Consider the following 24,008-nt stretch of genomic DNA (forward strand, 5'->3'; position numbering starts at 1 on the left):
CAGAGGGGCGCAGCTGGCTTGAAACCTCAGCCGCAGGAAAGCCTGGAGAGCAGGGTTTAGGTCCTGACTCTGCCCCTTTCCTCCCATGTGACAATGGCCCAGCGACTTCCCCTCTCTGCCCCCCAGTTCCCCGGAGGCCTCTCCACCTCCGGGAGCCCCTGGTTGGCGGGGGTGGAGTCGCAGCCGGTTTTCCTTCCCGGTGGACTTTAACAACACTCCAGCCCGCAAGCCTGCGCACACCAGCCCCCACGGGGATGGCTGACTCACTTTACTCTTCTACAGATTCACTTATTCATGCAACATCCGAGGCAGAATCTCCCCTCTTCCCAAAGGACAGAGGCAACGAAGCGTGAGTCAGCCAGGGCTCTGCGCCAGACTCTGAGTGAGCACATTGGAAATGCGGGTACGATACGGCGTCGTGGCTCGGCCCTAAACACAGGAGGACCCCACTGAGAGCCCAGGGGACCAGCAAGCCTCCCCCTGGAGGTCTCCTCATCGGTGACACAGCACGTTGATCCTCATCAGAGTCAGCAGAGGGGGTGATGCCCTGGGAATTGGGCCTGGCATACAAAGTGTTGAGAAGCGCTAGGTGAGGATAAGGACAAGGCGGCCTTGGGACCAACGGGACAATGGCAACAGACTATGGAAGGGAATGGAGGCAGTGGGGGAGCCGGGAGTTCAGTGGGGAGAGGCAGGGCTGCGCTCAGAGAAAGAGGCCGCTCAGGGCCTGTGGGTTGGCGCATTATCCCTGGGGACCCAGAGGAAGAAGTGGCAGAATAAAACTGCCCAGCTGGGAATGAGCTACAAAAAGGGCCAAGGCAAAGTTCTAGGAGGACATGAAACCAAAGTAGTCGGAATGAAATGCGTGCTGTGCCAGGAAAACCCGGAGGCCTTACATGGCTCCTGGGGCCACTGCACCCTGGGCCCTGCCAGCTCCCCATCGTCCTGCTTTACACCCCCACTCCCCACCCACACTTCCTCCCCGATGGCCCCCACCCCATGCTCCCCACTTCCTACTACACCCCCACTCCCCTCTCCCTCCCGCTGCCCCACCACAGCCGGACCCCAAGCTCCCCAACCGCCTTCCCACCCATGCTCCCCTCCCACTCCCCACCCACACTGCCCCCTCCACAGCCCTCACCCCATGGCCCCCACCTACACTACCCCCCACTCCCAACCCCTGCGCTCCCCATTCACATTCACCGGCCATAGCCCTCATCCCACGGCCGCCATCCTCTGCTCCCCACCCTACACTCAACCTCCACAGTCCTCACCCCCTGCTCTCCACCCCCACTCCCCACCCACGCTCCCCTCCCACGGCCCCCACCCCACGGTCCCACTAGGTTCCTGCCCTCCTGCCCACCCAGGAGCCTCATCCTCCTTTTTTCTTTACACTTTTTAAACCTAAGATATTATTTACACTGCATGAACTGCACCCTGTTAAACTGTACAATTCAGTGGTTTTCGGTCCATTCACAAGGTTGTGCACGGTGATGCACCCCACTGAGCTCTCCCAGCACCAGTGCCCAGCAGACCGTGAGTGCTCAGTTTATATTTGCTGCGGGGATGAGTGATCAAAGTCACCCAGGAAGAGAGTGTGGTGTTCCCAAGAATGGGCCACACAGCAGCCAGGTTTGGCCAAATCCAGAGAGCTCCAGGGTGGACACAGCCCTCTCTGTCCCTCTGTGAGGCAGGGGCCCAGAGGGGGCTGTGGCTGCAGGGGTCACACAGGGGGCTCCAGGAGCCTGGCTCTCTGCATCTCAAGCCAGGTTCTTTTCACCCTTCCTCCAGCTCCAGCTGACCCCGGCCCGCCTGAGGCGGCAGCAGCTTTTATTTGCAAGCCATGAACAATACACTCCATTTTATAAGCCGGGTAGAATTCTAGCCAGAAAGGGGGAGAAAAGCACTTCCGCTTCCGGGTCAGGTCAGACCGCCAAACGCCAGCCCTTCAGGCAAAAGTAGGGACATCGGGATTTCCTAGGAAAGTCTCTCCGGGGTAGGAAGGAACTTTTGGGTTCAGGAATTAAAATGGAGCTTTGCTCCCCGGACACACTCACAGGTTTTCTGTGTCAACAACAATGGCAGAAACGGCCTCTAAACAACAGTGGCTTCTAAACAGGGCCATGGCTCCCCGGTGGCCTGGGCCTGGGCCTTAGGTCTGCCCCTTGGTGTTCCACAAAAGAGCCTCCCGTGGTCTTGCCTCTTTGTTTCACAAAGATTTTACATTGCAAGCTGGGGTGCAGGGGGTGTCAGGAGTGGGGGCGAAAAGCACATGCACCAGGTAAGAATTGCAGCCCGGCTGCATGCAATCCGCCCCAGCTGTGAAACGGGTAACAACAGGGCCTGCGATGCTGGTCACCGTGCATATTAAATGAAATCACAAGAAAGTGACTGTGGCAGGCAAAACAATGGCCCCCAAGACATCTACGTTCTAAACCCCAAAACTGTGAATATGTCCCTCACATGGCAAAAGGGACTTTGAGGATGCAATTAAGGTAAGGATCCTGAGATGGGAGATTCTCCTGGGTTATCTGTGTGAGACCTGTGTGATCACTGCAGTCCTTAAATGGGGAAGGGTGGGGAGGAGGGCCAGAACCAGAGAGATGGCATCATGAGGACTCGACCTGCCACGACTGGCTTTGAAGACAGAGGAAGAGGCCACAAGCTAAGGAATGCAGGCAGCCTCTGGAAGCCAGAGAAGGCAAGGAAATGGATTCTCCCCTGGAGCCTCCAGGAAAAACCAGCCCTGTCCACACCTGGATTTTAGTCCTGGGAGGCTCATGTCAGACTCCTGAGTTCCAGAATTGTAAGATGATGTATTTATGTTGTTTTAATTCACCAAGTTTGTGGTCATTTGTAACAGTGGCCATAGGAAATTAACACAATGACCTTGGCTAATGCCTGGCCTAATAAAGGTCCACTGTTAACCATTGCTGTTATCAACTTAGTTATTTATTACTGGCAAGGAAGCTTCCCTAACTACACAGAAGACACAATAAGTGCATGAAGAAAAGCATGATGACCATAAACTAAGTACAGAACTAAAAACAAGATCTATGACGGGTTAATTTCAAAATGCACACATGAAATAAAATATTAAATGCTGAGGTGCCATGCCTGTCTTCAGAAACCAGCCTCTGGGGACCTGCCACTGCTGAGGCCACTGAGCTAAATCAGAAAAGTCTCTGGCACTTGTTTAAGTGGGAGAGGAAGGTGGCAATGTCTGGGCTCTGGAGTAAGAAGCCTGGGGCCAGAGCAGCCACGTGGCCAGTGGTGGCAGCCAGGGAGCCTTTTGGGCCACTGGACTGTTACTTTGGAGGAGGGGACAGCGGGCCCTCCTGTGTGAGCTTAGCTCTCAGACATCTACATGGACTGTCACTCATTTGCCTACTCAAAGACATCTGTGCAGGCTGCCAGGTGCTGTTCCCAGCGCTGCCAATACTGCAGAAAACAAAGCTGACCAGGTTTCCACCCCACGGGGCTTGGATGCTCCCAGGAAAGTCACACGATAAACAGGTGCATAACTGCACATGTGGCAATGATCTTAGGCACTGCTAAATGCTGCAAGGATATGCTTTTTGACTCCTCGTCACCTTCTCGAAGGCCACGTCTGGTTTCAGCGGTGGTGGGCATAGCCATGTGGGTACACCATGACATCCTGCCATGTGCTAGCTGCCCAACCCCACAGAGGCACAGCCTGGAGTGCAGAAACCCTAAAGCCCTAAAGGACCCCTCAACCAATGGGGGATGAGAGTCGGTGGCTATGTGCCCCCGCCTCCCAGAGCTGTACTTTCCACGTTCCTCTAAGGGTTCCTGTGGGATTTTGTCCCAGATGCCCACAGCAGTAACTGTAGGATTCTGTCCCAGGTGCCTACAGCTCATAAGAGATAGAGCTGAAATTTGAATCCAGGCATTATGGGTTCTCTTCTACAAGCAAGAGACAAAGGTGTGGATAGCCAGCACTTGCTGGGAAAAGCCTATGACCTAGGATATAGCCCATGACTTGGGCCCACTCAAGGAAGCAACACACCTGTAGGGAAAAGAGACTGGGAGCCAGCTAACCATGAAGGGTGGGGATTCCACCACCAAACAGACAAAGTCCCTCTCTCCAGGACTTCGCCAAGGAGATGAAGAAACAGACATGCACACCACCACACACAGGACACCAGCACCACGAAGACAAGGAGGGCGTCCGAGCAGAGGGAACATTCACACCGGGCCTTGACGGGTGTGTAGGAGTCCTCCAGGAAGGCGAAACAGATGAAGGCAGTGCAGGCAGAGGGAAGAGCATCCACAGGCCTAGGGAAGCGGGAAGGCAGGGCAACGCGGCACAGGGAAGGGCTGGGAGCCTCGGACACAGATCTGGATTCAAAGTGCAGTTCTTCCCAGCTGCAGCATCTCCAGCAAGCGACTCTGGCTCTCCAAGGAAAATGTCAGGTTCCTCCTCAGTGAAGTGCAGATAATTCCTACTTGTGGGTGTCACTCTGCTCATTACACCCTCAGAGAGACGAGAAATTAGATGAGCTAACACACACAGAGCCCCTATGTAAGGCCTGAGACTTGGGCATCCCTGAGGTCAGCATCGTGTGTGTTGGGGACACGCACTAGAGGAGTTGGCTGGCCAGCGCCTGTCATAAAGGGCACCCCATGTCATGTCTGAGCATTTGGACCTTATGGGGAAAAGGTGTTGGGAGTGGGAGGCAGGGGAGCAGCCCGACCTGAAGGTTAGAAAGCCACGGCTGGCCTGAACTGCAGGCTGACTGGGGTCAGGGAAAGGACTCAACTCAGTACTTGGCAAAGGGCTTGGCGCATAGTAGATGCTCAAGAAATGTCCTGGAGAAGACAAGGTCATGATCAAGGGTGGAGCCCTAAGAAACGCCTAGACTTATCAGGCAGGAAGCAGAAGAAGCAGCAGCAGAAGGAAGTGAAAATGAGAGGAGAGAGACATAAAAGGAGAACTAGGCAAGTCTAGCCGTGCAGAAGCAGAAGCACAAGCGAGGGGGGCTATCTTTTCAGGAGGTGCTGGCCACTGGCAAATGCTGGAGGGAGGTAAAGTGGATCAGAGACAAAGAAATGACCACTAAATCTGGCAACTGGGATATTATCAAAGACCTAGGCATAGAGGTGGCTTACTCTGATTGGACAGTCTGGGTCATGTGCCCTCTCACAGGCACTACATTGGCTGCCCAGGATTATTATGAAATGGAAGGAAGAGTTTCCCCCAAAGGATGGAATGCTGGACAGAAAAACAAAAACAAAAACAAAACAAAACAAAACAAAATCATCAATCCCTACATCTCTCTGTGTGACGTTTTGGATTAAACACTACTAGTTGACCAGAGCCTCATGGGAATATCATCTCCACCCAGACCATCATCCAACAAACGTTACAGGGCACCTGCCTCCAAGCAAGCCGATGCTGCCCTTCATGAAGATGCCTTTTCTGGTAACCACCCCACATCTCAAATGTATTTCAACCTATCCATTGATATGTAACACCTTTCAGAAGGTGCTACCTTAACAACAACCACATTTATTGAGCATTTATTCTGTGTCAGGCAGTACTCTACAAGCTTTATATGGAACATGCTGGTTTATCCTTACAACAACCTACGTGCAATCATTATCCCCATCTTTACAGATGAGAAAACAGAAACTCTGGGAGATCTGCCCAAGGTCACACAGCACAAGGCTATCGTTCAAAGCAAGACGCCCCAGCCCCACCACTGATGCTCTTAACCAATCAGCTCTAAAATCTGCACCAACAGAAAACTGGACCCATTCCCAGATGCCTGGATTCCTTCTAAAATAAAACTGCTTGCAACACATAATTTGAGGTCCATGGATAGAGGATTGGTTTAACAATGTTACATTTGTATGAGAGAAACTATGTAGCCATTTTCAAACTGGTATTGCAGAATAAGAGAGGACGATTAAGGAGGAAACTTTGGAATGGGGGGGAGGTGGCTCTAAAATATCTATGATCCCTTTTTGTAGTAGAATTACAAATAGAAAAATATCTCAAGAATACAGATAAAAATGAGACCAGTAGTCTGTCCTGGAAGATGACAATAAAATATCAGCTCCATGAGGACAGGGGCCTTTTCTGCTTCTATGCTTAACCTCAGTGCCTAGAATCGTGCTCCCCACAGAGTAGCACTCCCATATGTTCAAGAAATTAAATGAAGAAATGAACAGGAGAATGAAGAAATAATTGAATGAATGAGGGAACAAGTTCCTGAGTGTTTGCAAAACTGCATCTGAACTGTATTACTTGGTATTCTCTTCTTTTGGTTTAATCTTGGTTTATGAGTATGCTACAAAGAATATGTATTCTTTGAGTGGTACAGAAACAAAATGTGATTTCATAGACAGCCCCAGCCACTTCCTCGCCATACATACAGGATCTGGTCAATGGCTTCTTTCCCTCCACCTCTGCCAGCTGAGCCCTGATTGCTCCTGGCTCCCAGTGTCTCTGTTAGGTGAACCTGTGACCCTCCAGCCCAGCTCAGCACCCATTTCCTTCCCGTCATGTCTCCCTCTTCCGTCTTCTTGGTACTCTTGAACACTTCTTCCATGTCACTTAAATTCCACAGACAAAAATGGCAATCACAGTAACTGACATGTATGGAGTGCCCACTATGTCCCAAGCAGCATAAGGACTTGCTTCTTTAATCCTCCTAATGACCACACTGTAGCAGGTTACCAGACGGGTAACTCACCTGCTCCAGAGCACATGACTGGCAAGTATTTGAACCCAGGCAATCGGACAAAACCCAAACCTTGAACCACTGAACTAAGCACCTCTCACCATGCTCCTGCACGCAGACCCGTGCCAAAGGTCTAATGCATGTCCGCATGGGGCCAAATGCCTATTACATACCAGCCTGGGCCAGGTGCTACTGTGTGCTGAGTGGGGACATGTACTGAAAGCTTCCGAATGGAAAGCATGCCTCCATGAGTGCTATCAGAGCAAAAACAATTATTTGAGGCCGGGCACAGTGGCTCACACCTATAATCCCAGCATTTTGGGAGGCTGAGGCAAGTGGATCACTTGAGGTCAGGAGTTCCAGACCAGCCTGGCCAAGATGGTGAAACCCCATCTCTACTAAAAATACAAAAATTTGCCAGGTGTGGTGGCACATGCCTGTAGTCCCAGCTACTTGGGAGGCTGAGGCAGGAGAATCACTTGACCCCAGGAGGCAGAGGCTGCACTCCAGCCTGGATGACAGAAAAAAACTCTGTCTCAAAAAAAAAAAGAAAAGCAGTAGTCAGGGCAGCCAACACACACCATGGCCTGTGCTCTCATTTTAGGTCCATTACTTCAGGGAACGTTCCCAGTCACCCTCAGAGGCAAGCATGTCAGGATCCCCATTTTACAGACCTAAAAACTGAGGCACAGAGGGAGGGATGCACTTGCCCAAGACCACACAGTGAGTGAGAAGCAGAGCTGAGATGTCAATTTAAAATGTTTCTTTTTTCTTTCTTTTTTTTTTTGAGACAGTCTCACTCTGTTGCCCAGGCTAGAGTACAATGGCACGATCTCAGCTCATTGCAACCTCTGCCTCCTGGGTTCAAGCGATTCTCCTGCCTCAGTCTCCGAGTAGCTGGGATTACAGGCACTGGCCACCATGCCCGGCTAAGTTTTGTATTTTTAGTAGAGACAGGGTTTCACTATGTTGGCCAGGCTGGTCTCAAACTCCTGACCTCAAGTGATCCGCCTGCCTTGGCCTCCCAAAGTGCTGGGATTACAGGCGTGAGCCACGGCACCCAGACTAGAGGGTTTCTGATTCCAAAGTGTACTCAGAGTTGAAATAAAGGAGGAATCACAGTGCGCTAGGTGGGCGGCTGAGTCCCACGCGAGTTGAGATGGGGAAGAGGAGTTCCTCATGGTAGAACCCTCCAAAATCAAAAGCACCAAGGCGGGGAATGTGACAGTGTTGGGCCGCAGGTGCGTGAGGGAGGCTGTGTGGAGATACTAGAGAGGAGATGTGGGTGGGGACAAACCGACTAGAAAACCAAGCAGACAGCCTGAGTGTAATCCAATGGGCAGAAGGGAGCCATAGAAGGTTAATGAGCAGAGGAGTGACTTGATTAGAAATGTACTACAGAAAGAATTACCCCAGCAAGGGAGGACAGAGTAGATACCAGACAAGGAAGATCAAGGGCAAATCGACTGTTGCTATAAAGAGGAAGGCAGAGATGTTAAGAGGCAAATGGACACTTTTCTGAAAGTGGCATGCCATTCTTCCCTAGAAGGCCACCTCCCCAAGTCAGTCTCCTGGTTTGGGTGGGGCTGCCCACTCCCCCCACTCCAGAGGTGCGCATGTGATCCAGGCCTGGCCACCCAGAGTCTCAGTGATTGGTCTAGGGATGGGCACATGACCTCAGGGGAGCCACAGACAGTCCAGGGACCCCCAAAATCACTGGCAAAGAGGCTTGCTCTGTCTCTCCACCAAGATGGCTCTGCCCAGGGGCTAAACCTTCCCGTTCCCCGCAAGAATGGAGGTGAAGGATGAAGACAGAGCTAGGAGGAGGAAGAGAGGCTGTTTGGAGTTTGGGCAGCCTTTGCTGCTGTTAGAACTTCCCCTGGAGTTTCCAACCTAGAGGCCACAGTGGATTTTCTGCTTACATTAATCTGCACTGGGCATCTCTCACGGCCCTTGCAAGGTCTCTGACCATCCCAGGTGAACTGAGCTATGGAGCAAGAAGCAAGAGCAGAGGTAGTGGTGGGGCAGGCAGCGAGGAAGGCCGGGAGCCAGGCAAGCCCAGGAAGAAGCAGTACAGACACAGAGCAGGCAGAAAGATTGGGAGGATGAGTGCGGGGGTGGGAGGGAACTGGTCTGGCAGCGCAGACACCCAGTGACCCTCTGGAAAAGAGCTCCGAGGGAGGAAAGGCCAGGCCAGGAGGCTGGGGAGAGAAGAGGAGGGGAGGCTGGGTGGAGATCCCATTCTGGAAAGCCCTGGGGGAGGAAGGGGGAGAAAGGACCGTAGCCTGAGGTGGGAGGGCCACAGAAGGGGGTATTTTAGAGAGAATGCCTGAATGCCAGAGCGGGGAGTGTTGGGAGGAGAGCAGGACCCCAGGAAGGCCCACACCCTGAGTTTATAAGGAAGAAACTGGGTGCTGTTTCTGGCCTTCCAAGTCTGCTGGCCACCTTGTGAGATGTTTGGAAGCAGGAAGCCCGAGCCAGAGTAGGACCTTTCTTCTCAGGCCTATCAGGATACCTGGCAGGGAACTGGGGCCACAAAAGAGCCCTCTCTGCATCACAAGTGGGCAAAAACATGTCATTTGCAACCTGCAAGCAATCCCATCCAGAGGTGAGAATCTAAACGACCTCCTCAGAAACCAAGAATACGTCCGCTGAGCCAGCCTGCCTGGGTTCAAGTCCTGACTCTGCCACTTTCTAGCTGGGTGAACACAGGAAGCCTATTAACCTCTCTGGGCCTCAGTTTCCTCATCTGTAGAATGGGAACAACCTCAGTACCTGCCACACGGGGCTGTTCTGAGGCATGACCAAGATAAGGCATGTGGAGCGTGACTAGTATCCAGCCAGCGCCAGTGTTGAGTCCACTGTCTCTGGGTTATGAGGACACGATGGCAGGAAGGAACAAGCTTTTCCGAGAGGAACAAGAGCAGACATGGCAACCCTAATTCTCCTATGCATTTGTCCAACAGATGGCTGCGGAAAGAAAGCAGACTGCAGCTGAAGCTCCCATGGCCCATTCATGAGGATCCACACACAGCAGGGGAGCATTTTCAGCTTCCTCGCCAGACGTGCGCCACTCCCCACTCCCATCCCTGGGGGGCAGGGGGTGCGTATGAGCAGAAAACCACAAGCCTTCGGGAGGAAGTGTTTTCCCACTACACCAGAGTGGGCTGAAGCCTGGGAGCAACTGCCAGGAGTCTCCTGATGGGATGGATGCTCCTTTCCTCATCACCTTCTACTTGCTGGAGAGAACAGTAGCTTCAGGGGCAGAAAATGGTTTGATGAGGGAAGGGAGTGATTGGTGACCAGCGGGAGGAAAGAAGTGAATGTAGCGAGGGAAGCTGGCCTGTCAAGCACAGCCTCAGAGCTGGCAAAGCAGAAATACTGCTGAATCTTCTGGCTGTTCACTAACCGGAGGGGAGAAAGTTAAGATTTTGCACTTATTCCGCTTGCAAAAGCATTCAACCACAGAGGCAGAGGGACGGAGGCCTGGGTTCAAATCCTGCCCTGCCAACTCTTCACATGTTGCAGTGCTTTATGCTGTTATTTTAGGCCAACTGTTTATAAAAGCAATGAATGAATGTCTAGAGGCAGCGCTCAAGGAGTAATTTTAGTTGTGTGTGTGTGTGTGTGTGTGTGCATGCGTACATTCTTAGTATCACTCAGCCTCTAGTAGTCCTTCCACAAATATCCTTTGAATTGAACTAAATGTAAAACATAATTTGATTATGGAAGCAGTTAAGGAAAGAAACACCCACATGATCCCTGGCACAATTTTGTACTTTTTATTTATTTCGCAAATAATCACGTAGCTTGTACAGGCACTGTTCTGAGCATTTTACACATACTGACTCACTTACCCTCACAACAGCCCTGTGAGAGTGCAGGTGAGGAAACCAAGACCCCCAGAGATTAAGGAACTCGCTCCAAGCCACACAGCCAGGAAGCAGCCACTGAGGGATTCAAACCCACACCGTCAGCTGGGCTCGGTGGCTCACGCCTGTAATCCCAGCACTTTGAAAGACCAAGGCGGGCAGATCACCTAAGGTCAGAAGTTAGAGATCATCCTGGCCAACATGGTGAAACCCCCCGTCTCCACTAAAATTACAAAAAATTAGCTGGGCGTGGTGGTGGGCGCCTGTAATCCCAGCTACTCAGGAAGCTGAGGCAGGAGACTCTCTTGAACCCCGGAGAGGGAGGTTGCAGTTAGCTGAGATTGGCCACTGCACTCCAGCCTGGGCAACAGAGCAAGACTCTGTCTCAAAAAGACAAATAAATAAATAACCCACACTGTCTGGCTCAGGGTCCACGCCCTAACCTCCAGGCTGTGCTGCCTTTGTCCAAAAGTTTGCTTCCAACTAAAGACCAGAGATGGGAGGGAGTCGCATTCTCCAATCGCTTTAAAAGGTCCCATTAGCAACATCACAGAGCCTCTGCCACTACTGAGGGGTTTATGGCGATGCCTGCCACGTGGTCTTTCTTTTCATGGTTCATACACAACAGGGAAGTGCCTAAGGCACACAAATCTTAAGTATACAGTTTGATGATTTTTTACTTGGGTACACACCTGCATAATCCCCTCCCAGATCAACAAATATCTACAGAGACGTTTCCAGCTCCCAGCAGTCCGGGTGGTGTGCCCCTCCCAATCAGTGGCTATCTACCCCAAAAGCTAACCTGATTCTGACATTCACACCATAGATTAGTTTCGCCTTGTCTAAGATTTATAAATGGACTCATATGGTGTGTACTCTTTTGCATCTGATTCTACTCGTCAAATTAAAAATCACATAAAATTAGCACACAGGCAGACAATGATAGTGGGAGAAAGGAGGGCGCGGCTGAATTTCTTTCCCTTCTAAGCAGCCCCCTAGCCTGTTCGTATTTGGGCTCAGTGACTGATCAAAGGGGACAGTGGGAAGAGCTGGACACTGGAGTTTGGAAACACAGGAGTTGACCTTGGAAAACGAGTGAATCGCAGGGGGCAAAAAAGCTGCCCCGCCTGGAGAAGGCATTGTGGGATGGTGGAGGCAGGTGGGTCAATTCTGTTGCTTCACACGTCCAGAGGGGAGAAGGTTTTATGAGACCTTAAAACGCTCACATCGGGTTCCTCCCACGCCATGCGCTAGGGGCACCCCATGTGGCCACCGGTTCCTCCCAGGCTGACTCTGGCCGGGGCTCTCCGGGTGCAGACAACCTCCCAACGACCGCGCATCCGCCCGGCAGGCGCGCCTCCCTACCTGTGCACTGCTGGATGAAGTGCTGGTACTCCGCTCCCTGCTCGCCGGGGACGATGGTGGAGCCGTCATACTTAAAAGTCACCCTTTGGGTTGGGAGAAGAAAAAAACACACACACACACATCAGCGCTGGTGGCTGCGCGGCGCGGCGCTTGCAGAGGACAATCTAACAGACGCGCTGGCCACGGAGAAGCCCGCGGGGGCCTGGCACGCCGTCCCGGAATAAGGCGAGGAAGACAGCGCGGGAGGCCCCGAATCCGTCCCGCCTGGAGGCCGGCTCGGTGCACGAGGCCCCGCGCGAGCCCGGGGAGCGGGGCGTGGAGAGGAATGAAAAGTTCCTACCAGATGACTGCCGAGCCGTCGTCGCGCACCAGGTTGTACGCCGCCCGGCAAGCCTCTTTGTCGATCTTGGTGGCCATCGCCGCGGGGCCTCAGCGGGACACTGTCCGGGGCGGCCGAGCGCGCCCCTGGCCGGCGGCGGGAATGGGAGCGCGGCGGGTACGCGCCGAGGGCGCACGGGCTGGCGGCGGTGGCTACGGCGACGCGGCGCCTGCGAGCTCCGAGCACGGCGGCGGCTTCCACTGCGGACGGAGAGCGCGCGGGGACCCCCAGGCCGTGGCCCACCCCGCCCCCCCGCGCCCATTGGCCGCCCAGGCCGCGGCCCGCCTCGTCATTGGCCGCCGGGCTGAGGGGGCGGAGCGTCTTGATTCTCCTGCGGCCAATCCCAGCCCGGAAGGCTTGCGCAACTCGGAGATGGGGGCCGGAGTAGGGGCTTTTCCTCCTCCCTCTCCCTCCTCCCTCCCGCTCTCTTCTCCCCCAGCGTCCCTCTTCTCTCTCCTCCTTCTCACTTCCCCTCCTCCCCTCCCGACCTCTCCCTGGAAATTCCCACTACCCTAAACCCCTTCCCACCCCGACTTCCTCCTCTCCCTCCTCCTTCTTTTTCTTCCCCCCCACTCCTGCTTCCCCCACTTCCCTGACCTCTTCTCCCTACCTTCCCTCCCCCTCTTTCTCCCTTCCCCCTTATTCTTCTTCCTCTCTCCTCCTCCCTCTTCTTGCCTATCCCAGCCCAAAACTTCTCCGTCCTCCCTATTTCTTTCTCCCCAAGCTCTCTGCCTTCCTCCTCCTTGACCCCCTCCCCTGCTTCCCCCTGGCTTCCCCTCCCTCTTCTCCACTTACCTTCCCGGCATCTCCTCCCTCCCTGTCCCCTATTCCCTCCTCCCATTCCCCCCTCCCCCTTCCTCATTCTCCCCATGCCCCTGCCCCGAGGCTGCAGGGCTGCAGAGCTCCACAGGGGACCTCCACGTGGATGACGTAATGCATCAAACCCAAGGAGACAGGCTGGCCACTACCTACCCCAGCGTTTGGTTCCGTGGATTCTAGGTGGGGAAGAATTGGAAAGAATGAAGCATTTTTAATAGGAAGAGGTAGAAAGTGGACTGCTTCCAAAACGCTGGTGGGCTCTCTCTTTACTCTGGATTCTGGTCATTTGCATTCCTATCTTAACCTCTCCCTTTGGGCTCCTCTGAAAGCAAGAGCTGACTCATTCTGTCTTCCTCATTCCTTCACTGACTCATTCATTCATTCCCTCATCCAGCCATTCCACAAAGACCAGCTACAGCGTCCAGGCAGGTAAAAAGGCAGGATCCTGAAGACTGGGCTCTTAAATTGCATCCAGTACTGCCACTTTCCAACTAAAGGGCCATTGGAAAGCCTCAAAACCTCTCTTAAATGACTCCTCAAATGGGAAAAATAGTATAACTGATATCACTGCTTTGTTTTAAGTTTAATTGAAATGACACATGGAACAAATATGCTAGACATTCGATAAAATGTCATCATTTTTGGTCATTAAGTGATAAAAACAAATCCTAAATAGAAACCCAAAAGGTCAGGGACAATGTCCAATTAATATTAGAATTCTCAACAAGCAAAAAGACAAAAACAAGAAATTGAATGAACGAATCAACCAGTCAATCAATGGGTAGTTGAACGGGTGGGTGGACAGGAACACAGTTTCAGAAGAGTAGAGGCTAGGTGCTGTTATAAGACAAAAAGAAATGCTCATTTCATTCCTCACAAAGCAGTTCCTACTTAACTCTTTGATAAGGGTAATGGGACAATTGGCCATTGGAAAGAAGAACAAAGATGGATCCATTGATCAGGGAAAATTCCAAAAGGATCAAAAATATAAACACAAATAAAGGAAATCAGACCAGTTGCAGTGGATCACACCTGTAATCCTAGCACTTTGGGAGGCTGAGGTGGGAGGATCTCGTAAACTCAGGAGTTCAAGACCAGCCTGGATAACATGGCAAAAGACCATCTCTACTAAAAATACAAAAATTAGCCAGGCATGGTGGTGGACGACTGTAATCCCAGCTACTTGGGAGGCTGAGGCAGGAGAATCGTTTGAACCCAGCGGGGCAGAGGTTGCAGTGATATGAGATCACACCATTGCTCTCAAGCGTGAGCGATAAAGCGAGACTCTGTCTCAAAAAAAGGAAATCATGAAAGTGCCAGAAGAAAATATGGGGAGCTTCCTTCTAACCATAAACCATGTTACCCAAATCCAAATCCAAAAGCCATTGAAAAGATGAATACATTCGAACATATAAAAAGTGATCCAAGAAAAAAAAAAACAAAACCATACCATACCACCTGATGCAAAGAGTAAAAATTAAAAGACACAGCAGTAAAAAGTGTTTGCAACTCAAGTAAAGAATAAGTCTTGCTAAAATATAGATAAGTCAACCTTAAAAAAAAAAAAAGAAAATGAAAACAAAAATGGTCACAGAACATGATCAGACAGATTAAATGATCTTAAACATGCGAAAAGATGCCCAACCTCAACTCCTAGTAAGAGAAATGCAAATTCAAGCAAAACTGAGATACTTTTAAAAATAAATAAACAAGCAGGTTGGCAAAAATAAAAAACTTCCACCAGCCTACTTTGCTGGGGAGGCTGTGAAGACCCAGGGCCTCTCGTACATTGCTGGTGGGAGTGTGAAAAGCCCCATGGAGCAGCATGGAGGTCAGTGGGCAATGTCTAGCAAATTCACAAGTCTGTGTGCCCTTGATAAACCCATTTACCCTATAGGGTCAGTGGTGCCCGGCCCTGGCTGGACATGGTAATCACCAAGGTCCCTGGTCCCACACCCAGACATTCTGATATAATTGGTCAGATATATGCCCTGGGTATGGAGTTTTTTTGTTTGTTTGTTTTTGTTTTTTGAGATGGAGTCTCACTCTGTTGCCCAGGCTGGAGTGCAATGGCGTAATCTCGGCTCACTGCAACCTCTGCCTCCCGAGTAGCTGGGGTTACAGATGCATACCACCATGCCTGACTAATGTTTGTATTTTTAGTAGAAACAGGGTTTCACCCTGTTGGTTAGGCTGATCTTGAACTCCTGACCTTGTGATCTGCCTGCTCGGCCTCCCAAAGTACTGGGATTACAGGTGTGAGCCACCGCACCCGGCCTTTTTTTTTTTTTTTTTTTCAGGTAGGGTCTTGCCTGCCTCAAAAAACTGTCACCCAGGCTGGAGTGCAGTGGCGCAGTCTCAGCCCACTGCAGCCCTGACCTCCCAGGTTCAAGCGATCCTCCCACCTCAGCCACTCAAGTAGCTGAGACTACAGGCACGTGTGCCACCACACCTGGCTAATTTTTGTATTTTTTTTTGTAGAGACAGGTTTTTGCCATGTTGCCCAGGCTGGTCTGGAACTCCTGAGCTCAAGTGATCCGCCCGCCTCAGCCTTTCCAAGTGCTGGGATTAGAGGTGTGCGCCACCCATATGGGGATTTTTGTAAAGCCCCCTGGTGATGCTTATGTTCAGCTGAGGCTGAAAGTCACTGCTAGATACACTTGTATGTGTGCAAAATATATCCAGGTTATTCACTGAGATTTATTTTTAAGACAGAAGGTGAGAGCTAACCTGAGTCCCCATCAATGAAGGGCTAGACGAATAGGTAATAATGCTGGTGAACCATGCAGGGCTATGAAGCTGTAAAAGAAAGAAAGGATGAGGACCCTCTCTAGATGCTGATATGGAACATTCTACAAGATAGATCATGAATAAGCAAAGCTAGCTACTGAATAGTGTTTTCGGAACAATACTACCTTTTGGGTAAAATGGGGTGGAGTGTTAATATTGTATTTGTTTTGTTTTGTTTTGTTTCACACAGAGTCTCACTCTGTCACCCAGGCTGGAGTGCAGTGGCACAATCTCGGCTCACTGCAACCTCTCCCTCCCGGGTTCAAGTGATTCTCCTGCTTCAGCCTCCTGAGTAACTAGGACTACAGGTGCACGTCACCACGCCCAGCTAATTTTTGTATTTTTAGTAGAGATGGGGTTTCACCATGTTGGTCAGGCTGGTCTCGAACTCCTCACCTCAAGTGATCCACCCACCTCGGCCTCCCAAAGTGCTGGGATGACAGGCTTGAGCCACCACACATGGCCTGCATTTGTTCATGTTGGCATTAAAACTTCTGGTAGAGTACACAAGAGAAAAGTAACAGTACCTGTGGTAGACATGAAGCAGAAAGTCAGGCAAAAAGGATTGGGGTAGGGGGGTTTTACTATATACTTTCTTATTTTAGTTTAGTTCTCAACCATGTGAATGTATTTTCTGTTCAGGATGCTAAACTACCACCCAAAAACGTGACTGCCATGCTGAATTCGATCCTCAGTCTCACGGTTCAGCGTGTTCCTGGAGGAATCCCACGAAGCCCCACTTCATTCCGCCTTTCATTGCTGTTCTCTTTCTAGTCATTGTTGCGATCGCCCTCTACTGGACTGAAAGTGTAAGGGATTGGTTTGAAAGAGAACCCTGATTTTGAGCACCTTGCTGTCCATTTGCCCAGCTAAGGGAGAAAAATAAACCTCATCTCAGAAATAAACATTCTGTGTAAATATTTGTTTAAATTGCAATCCATGTGATAGAAAACAATCTAATTCAATTCATGTTTCTTTAAGAGAAATCAAACTATTTGACACTTACCTATGTGCTATGCACTGTGTTAAGAACTGCCGAAGTCGGGCACGGTGGCTCACGCCTGTAATCCCAGCACTTTGGGAAGCCGAGGCGAGCAGATCATGAGGTCAGGGGTTCCAGACCAGCCTGACCAACATGGTGAAACCCTGTCTCTATTTAAAAAAAAAAAAATACAAAAAATACCCAGACATGGTGGTGGATGCCTGTAATCCCAACTACTCAGGAGGCTGATGCAGGAGAATCGCTTGAACCTGGGAGCGGAGGTTGCAGTGAGCAGAGATCATGCCACTGCACTCCAGCTTGGGTGACAGAGCGAGACTCTGTCTCAAAATAAAAATAAAAATAAAAATAAAAATAAAAATAAAATAAAGCTATATTTAAAAAAAAAGAACTGCGGAAGTAGGACGGGCACAGTAATCCCAACAATTTGGGAAGCCAGAGCAGGAGGGTTTCTTCAGCCCGAGAATTTGAGACCAGGCTGATCAACATGGCAAAACCCTGTCTCTAAATAAAAATAAAAATAAAAGCTAGTAAGGTATGATGGAAGGTGCCTGTAATCCCAGATCGTGAGAAGCTGAGGTGAGAAAACTGCTTGTACCAGAAAAGATCAAGGCTTCAGTGAGCTATGATCAGGCCACTACACTCCATCCTGGGTGACAGAGCAAGACCCTGTCTCAAAAAAAAAAAAAAATACAAAAAATACCCAGACATGGTGGTGGATGCCTGTAATCCCAACTACTCAGGAGGCTGATGCAGGAGAATCGCTTGAACCTGGGAGCGGAGGTTGCAGTGAGCAGAGATCATGCCACTGCACTCCAGCTTGGGTGACAGAGCGAGACTCTGTCTCAAAATAAAATAAAATAAAATAAAAATAAAAATAAAATAAAGCTATATTTAAAAAAAAAGAACTGCGGAAGTAGGACGGGCACAGTAATCCCAACAATTTGGGAAGCCAGAGCAGGAGGGTTTCTTCAGCCCGAGAATTTGAGACCAGGCTGATCAACATGGCAAAACCCTGTCTCTAAATAAAAATAAAAATAAAAGCTAGTAAGGTATGATGGAAGGTGCCTGTAATCCCAGATCGTGAGAAGCTGAGGTGAGAAAACTGCTTGTACCAGAAAAGATCAAGGCTTCAGTGAGCTATGATCAGGCCACTACACTCCATCCTGGGTGACAGAGCAAGACCCTGTCTCAAAAAAAAAAAACAAAAAGGAATTGGGAAGTGCTATAAATTCATCCATCCATTCATTCATTCTTTCCTGGCACTGAGCCTATTTCATGTCCAAGGGGGTCACAAACTTACTTGCCTGTAGGGGGCAGGCATGGAATGTAAATGAACCAAGCACAGATCATGTAAGAAAATTTGTTCTAGAAAGGGTGATCCTCTCTGTTCTGTCTTCCTCCAGGTGAAAGTTTCATGTTCAGAACAGCTTCCTCATCCAAAGAGGGTCACTGGTTCTCAGCTTCGCCATAGTTGCTATGCACATGTCAAGCTTCCAGTTGTTTCAGCAAAGCAAAAAATCTGGATGTCTCTGTGAAATCTCTTATTTTTACATTTTGGTGATAAAAATGTGACATACAAGAGCTACTTGTGTACAAATGTGAACTAGACAAATATCTCCCAAATATCTCTCAGGGCTTAAAGTCTATTATGGGTGACAAGCATTTACTTCAGTGTGGACACTGTTGGTTGTCAGCAAGAGAAAACTCAATTCAAATGGGCTTGAACAATGGAAAAAAAAAGTAAAGATCCGCTGACAAGAGTCCAGATGAAGGTGGAATTCAGGCATGGTTTAATCCTGGCTCTGTAGCTCTGCATGTCTCTACTTTGCCCTCCTTTGTGTATCAGTTTCATCTTCAAGCAAATTCTACCCCTCTGCCTGGCACATCTCATCCCAAAATCTGAATGGCTAACTTCTCATTCTGACCTCAGATGTTACCCCCTCCCTCAGAGGGGCTTTCTCCAGCATCCCAAAGTTTAGAAGTCCTCCTCTGTAACCCTCCACCAGCCACTATCACATAACCATTTTTTGTTTTCCATAGTACTCACTAATCACTATCTGAAATTACCTTTTTCATTTATCCCTTTACTTGAACATTGTCTATCCACTCCTAGAACATCAGGTCTATGAGGGCAGGAACAATGTTCATCTTGCTCACCACTGAATGCCAGCTCTGGGCACAGTACCAGTCCCAGACAGACACACAACTTGTTGTTGAATGGAAGGATGCAGGGTGACAGGGAGTGGAGAGTCAAGGAAGGTGGTATGGACAAAAGCACAGACATAGAAATCAATGGAATAGAACTGAGAGTCCAGAAATACACTCTTACATTGATGGCCAATTTTTTTTTTTTTTTTTTTTTTTTTTTTTTTTGAGAAAGAGTCTTGCTCTTTCTCCCAGGCTTGAGTGAAGTAGTTCAATCTCAGCTCTGCAAGCTCCTCCCCTTGGGTTCAAGCAGTTCTCGTGCCTCAGCCTCCTGAGTAGCCGCCACTATGCCTGGCTAATTTTTTTATTTTTAGTAGAGACAGGGTTTCGTCATGTTGGCCAGGCTGGTCTCAAACTCCTGACCTCAGGTGATCTACCCATCTCAGCCTGCCAAAGTATGGGGACTGTAAGCATGAGCCACTGTGCCTGGCCTGGTCAATTGATTTTTGACAAGGGTACCAAGCTAGTCCAATGGAAAAAGAACAGTCTTTCAACAAATGGTGATGGGACAACTTGATAGCACATGCAAAAGAATGGAGTTGGACCCTTACCTCACACCATATACAAAAATTAACTCAAAGTGGATCACAGATGTAAACATAAGAGTTACTCTTAGATGAAAAGATAGGCATAAATCTTTGTCATCCTGTATTCAGCAAAGATTTCTTAGCTGTGGCACAAAAAGCAGGAGTGATTTAAAAAATTGGATAAATTGGACTTCATCAAAACTAATTTTTTTTTTTTTTTTTTTGAGATGGAGTTTTTTGCTCTTGTCACCCAGGCTAGAGTGCAGTGGCTCGATCTCAGCTCACTGCAACCTCTGCCTCCCAGGTTCAAGAGATTCTCCCATCTCAGCCTCTCGAGTAGCGAGTAGCTGGGATTACAGGCACTCGCCACCATGCCCAGCTTCGTTTTCGTATTTCTAGTAGAGATGGGGTTTTACCATGTTGGTCAGGCTGGTCTTGAACTCTTGACCTCAGGTGATCTACCCGCCTTGGCCTCCCAAAGTCCTGGGATAACAGACGTAAGCCACTGTGCCCAGCCCAAACTAAAACTTTTTGTGATTCAAAGGGTACCATTAAGAAGGTGAAAAGATAATACACAGAAGAGAAGAAAGTATGGGCAAAATCATATCTGATAAGGGTCTAGTATTCAGAATATTAAAAACGAAAACCTTTTACAACTCAACAATAAAAAGGTAAGTAACCCAATTTAAAAATAGGCAAAGAATTTGAAGAGAGATTTCTCCAGAGAAGTTTTACAAATGGCCACTAAGCACACGGAAAGATGTTCAGTGTCATTGGGCATTAGGGAAATGCAAATCAAAAGCACAAGGAGGCCGAGAGTGGGGGCTCACACCTGTAATCCCAGCATTTTGGGAGGCCAAGGCGGGTGGATCACTTGAGGTCAGGAGTTCTAGACCAGCCTGACCAATGTAGAGAAACCTCGTCTCTACTAAAAAAAAAAAAAAAAGTAGCAGGCGTGGTGGTGGGTGCCTGTAACCCCAGCTACTTGGGAGGCTGAGGCAGGAAAATCACTGGAACCCAGAAGGCGGAGGTTGCAGTGAGCCACTGCACTCCAGCCTGGGCAGCAGAGCAAGACTCTATCTCAAAAAAAAAAAAAAAAGCACAAGAGATATCACTTCACACCAGAAGATAGACGGACAATAACAAGCATTGGTGAGGACGTGAAGACACTGGAACTCTCACACAGTGCTGGTGGAAATGGAAAATGGTGCAACTGCTTTGGAAAACAATTTGTTAGTTTCTCAAAATGTGAAACATAGAGTTATTATGTGACCCAAGATTTCCACTCCCAGGAATATACCCAAGAGAAATGAAAACATATGTCCATGTGAAAACTTGGATGTGCGTGTTCATGGCAGCATTATTCATAATGGCCAGAAAGTGGAAACCTAAATATCTGTCAGCTGATGAATGGATAGACAAAAGTGGTTTATCTATATAATAGGATATTATTCAGCCATACAAAGGAGTTAAGTATTGATTCATTCTACAACATGTACGAACCTCAAAAACATTATGCCAAGTCAAAGAAGCCAGTCACAAAAGACCACACATTGCATGATTCCATTTATATGAAAAGTCTAGAATAAGCAAATCTATAGAAACAGAATGCTGATTGGTGGCTGCAGGCACAGGGGGAGGAAGAATGGGGAGTGACTGCTAGTGAGTATGGGGTTTCCTTCAGGGGTTGATGAAACGTTTTCAAATTCAATAGTGATGATGGCTGTACAACTTTGTGAATTTGGTTGCACCAAAAAATCACTGAATTGTACACTTAAAAGTAATATATGGCCGGGCGCGGTGGCTCAAGCCTGTAATCCCAGCACTCTGGGAGGCCGAGACGGGCGGATCAGGAGGTCAGGAGATCGAGACCATCCTGGCTAACACGGTGAAACCCCGTCTCTACTAAAAAATACAAAAAACTAGCGGGGCAAGGTGGCGGCGCCTGTAGTCCCAGCTACTCGGGAGGCTGAGGCAGGAGAATGGCGGAAACCCAGGAGGCGGAGCTTGCAGTGAGCTGAGATCCGGCCACTGCACTCCAGCCTGGGTGGCAGAGCGAGACTCCGTCTCAAAAAAAAAAAAAAAAAGTAATATGTATGTCATATATATATACACACACAGACATACATATATATTTTGAGACGGAGTGCAGTGGCACGATCTCAGCTTACTGCAATCTCCGCTCCCAGGCTCAAGCGATTCTCCTGCCTCAGCCTTCCAAGTAGCTGGGATTACAGGTGTGCGTCACCATACCCAGTTAATGTTTGTATGTTTATTATTTATGTTTTACTATTTATTGATTGATTGAGACACAGTCTCACTCTGTCACCCAGGCTGGAGTGCAGTGGCGCAATCTCGGCTCACCGAAGCCTCCACCTCCCTGGTTCAAGCGATTATCCCACCTCACCTTCCCGAGTAGCTGGGATTACAGGCGTGCACCACCACACCTGGCTAATTTTTGTATTTTTAGTAGAGACAGGGTTTCGCCATCTTGGCCATGCTGGTCAGGAACTCCCGACCTCTGGTGATCCGCCTGCCTTGGCCTGCCAAGGTCCTGGGATTATAGGCGTGAGCCACTACGCCCAGCCAATTTTTGTGTTTTTAGTAGAAACGGGGTTTCGCCATGTTGGCCAGGCTAGTCTCAAACTCCTGACCTCAAGTGATCCACCCTCCTCAGCCTCCCAAAATGTGGGGATTACAGGGGTGAGCCACCACACCTGGCCAAAGTCTTGTATATTTTTTAAGCTCAACAAAATACTAGCCCCAAAATTATATTTTTGAACTAAAAAAAGAGAATCACAGAAAGCTGCCAGGTTTTGGGCTGAGCACCCAGGCAAGTGGTTGATGAGGTGGCAGTGCTGCATCATGCTTGGGGTCGCTGCATTTGAGCTACTGGTAGGACATGGCAATGGAGACGTCCAGCAGCTGGACAGGTCTGAGACTCAGGACAGAGCCTGGCTTGGAGATACGGATCTGGGAGCCACAGGTCTTTGTGTGGTGATTAGGCCACGAGGGTGTTTGAGTTGGCCTGTGGAGGATGCTTAGGTGGAAGAAGAAGGTCTGGGGCAGAGCTTCATGGAACACCAGCATTTATGGGGAAAGGAACTTGCAAAAAAGACAGGATTGTCCAGAGAGAGACAGGAAGAGTTTTTTTTGTTTTTTTTTTTTAAACAGCTTCTCACTCTGTTTTTTTTTTTTGAAACAGATTCTCGCTCTGTCATCCAGGTGCGGTGGCTCACACCTGTAATCCCAGCACTTTGGGAGGCTGAGGCAGGTGGATCACTTGAGGTCAGGAATTTGAGACCAGCCTGACCAGAAAACCCTATCTCTACTTAACATATAAAAATTAGCCAGGCGTGGTAGTGCACATCTGTAATCTCAGCTACTTGGGAGGCTGAGGTGGGAGAATCGCTTGAACTCAGGAGGCAAAGGTTGCAGTGAGCCAAGATCACACCATTGCACTTCACCCTGGGCAACAAGAGCAAAACTTCATCTTAAAAAAAAATTGTATTGTTATAACATGTATTAGTAATCATGATTAGAATATAGTAATCATATTCTATATCATATATGTTATATAGTAACTACATTATGTAAAACTAATAATAGAAATGTCTTCCTGGCAGGGCACAGCAGCTCACACCTGTCATCCCAGCACTTTGGGAGGCCAAGGAATGCAGATCACAAGGTCAGGAGTTCAAGACCAGTCTGGCCAACATAGTGAAACCCCGTCTCTACTAAAATTACAAAAAATTAGCCAGATGTGGTGGTGTGCGCCTGTAATCCCAGCTACTCAGGAGACTGAGGCAGGAGAATCGCGTGAACCCAGGAGGCGGAGGTTGTAGTGAGCTGAGATCGCACCATTTCTCTCCAGCCCAGACAGCAATGCAAGACTGTCTCAAAAAGAAAAAAAGAAAGAGAAAAAAACGCAACGTCTTCCTATATATTGTGCGCTATGTGCCAGGCCGCATGCTAAGTGCTTGATGGTTTATTTTCTCAGTGAATTCTCACATCAACCCAAGGAGACGCTGCAACTGTTCCCCCAATGCAGATGAAGGAACCCAGGCCTCAAGATGGAAAAGCACACCTCCTCATGTCTGAACATTGTGGAGATGCTATTTGAACCCAGGGTCTTGGCCTCTACACCAAGAAGTAGAGTTTGGGGACCTTGACATAGAACCAGGGTAGCTCACTACACGTGCCCTGAAGCAACTGAAAAATCTGTGCCGGCTTTTTAAGAACCTGGTTTTTGCATGGACTTTATTTCTTTCATTGCAAAAACCTCACAGACTCTTTAAGGTCAGTGTCCTGGTTTTTCCTTCAGGCTACAGATTAAAA

General features: G+C 49.2%; 1 protein-coding gene and 1 long non-coding RNA gene across 2 annotated transcripts in view; one reads left to right on the top strand and one right to left on the bottom strand.

Moving 5' to 3' along the window:
- Window positions 1–12,541, bottom strand: part of COTL1 (coactosin like F-actin binding protein 1) — a 52,687-nt gene extending 40,146 nt beyond the window's left edge. Inside the window, exons 1-2 of the mRNA XM_033219192.1 lie at window positions 12,288–12,541; window positions 11,948–12,030 (exon numbers count right to left, since the gene is read on the bottom strand). Coding sequence (XP_033075083.1) covers window positions 11,948–12,030; window positions 12,288–12,364 — 160 coding nt within the window. The 5' untranslated portion in view covers window positions 12,365–12,541. The remainder of the gene's footprint in view (window positions 1–11,947; window positions 12,031–12,287) is intronic.
- Window positions 12,542–13,022: 481 nt separating this feature from the next.
- LOC117088141 lies at window positions 13,023–16,833 on the top strand. The gene is made up of 2 exons (XR_004439012.1): window positions 13,023–13,325; window positions 16,578–16,833. It is a non-coding gene; the product is annotated as an uncharacterized LOC117088141 (long non-coding RNA).
- The last annotated feature ends 7,175 nt before the right edge of the window (window positions 16,834–24,008 follow it).

Source organism: Trachypithecus francoisi, unplaced genomic scaffold (assembly GCF_009764315.1).
Source record: "Trachypithecus francoisi isolate TF-2019V2 unplaced genomic scaffold, Tfra_2.0 Lachesis_group10, whole genome shotgun sequence".
Lineage (NCBI taxonomy): Eukaryota > Metazoa > Chordata > Mammalia > Primates > Cercopithecidae > Trachypithecus > Trachypithecus francoisi.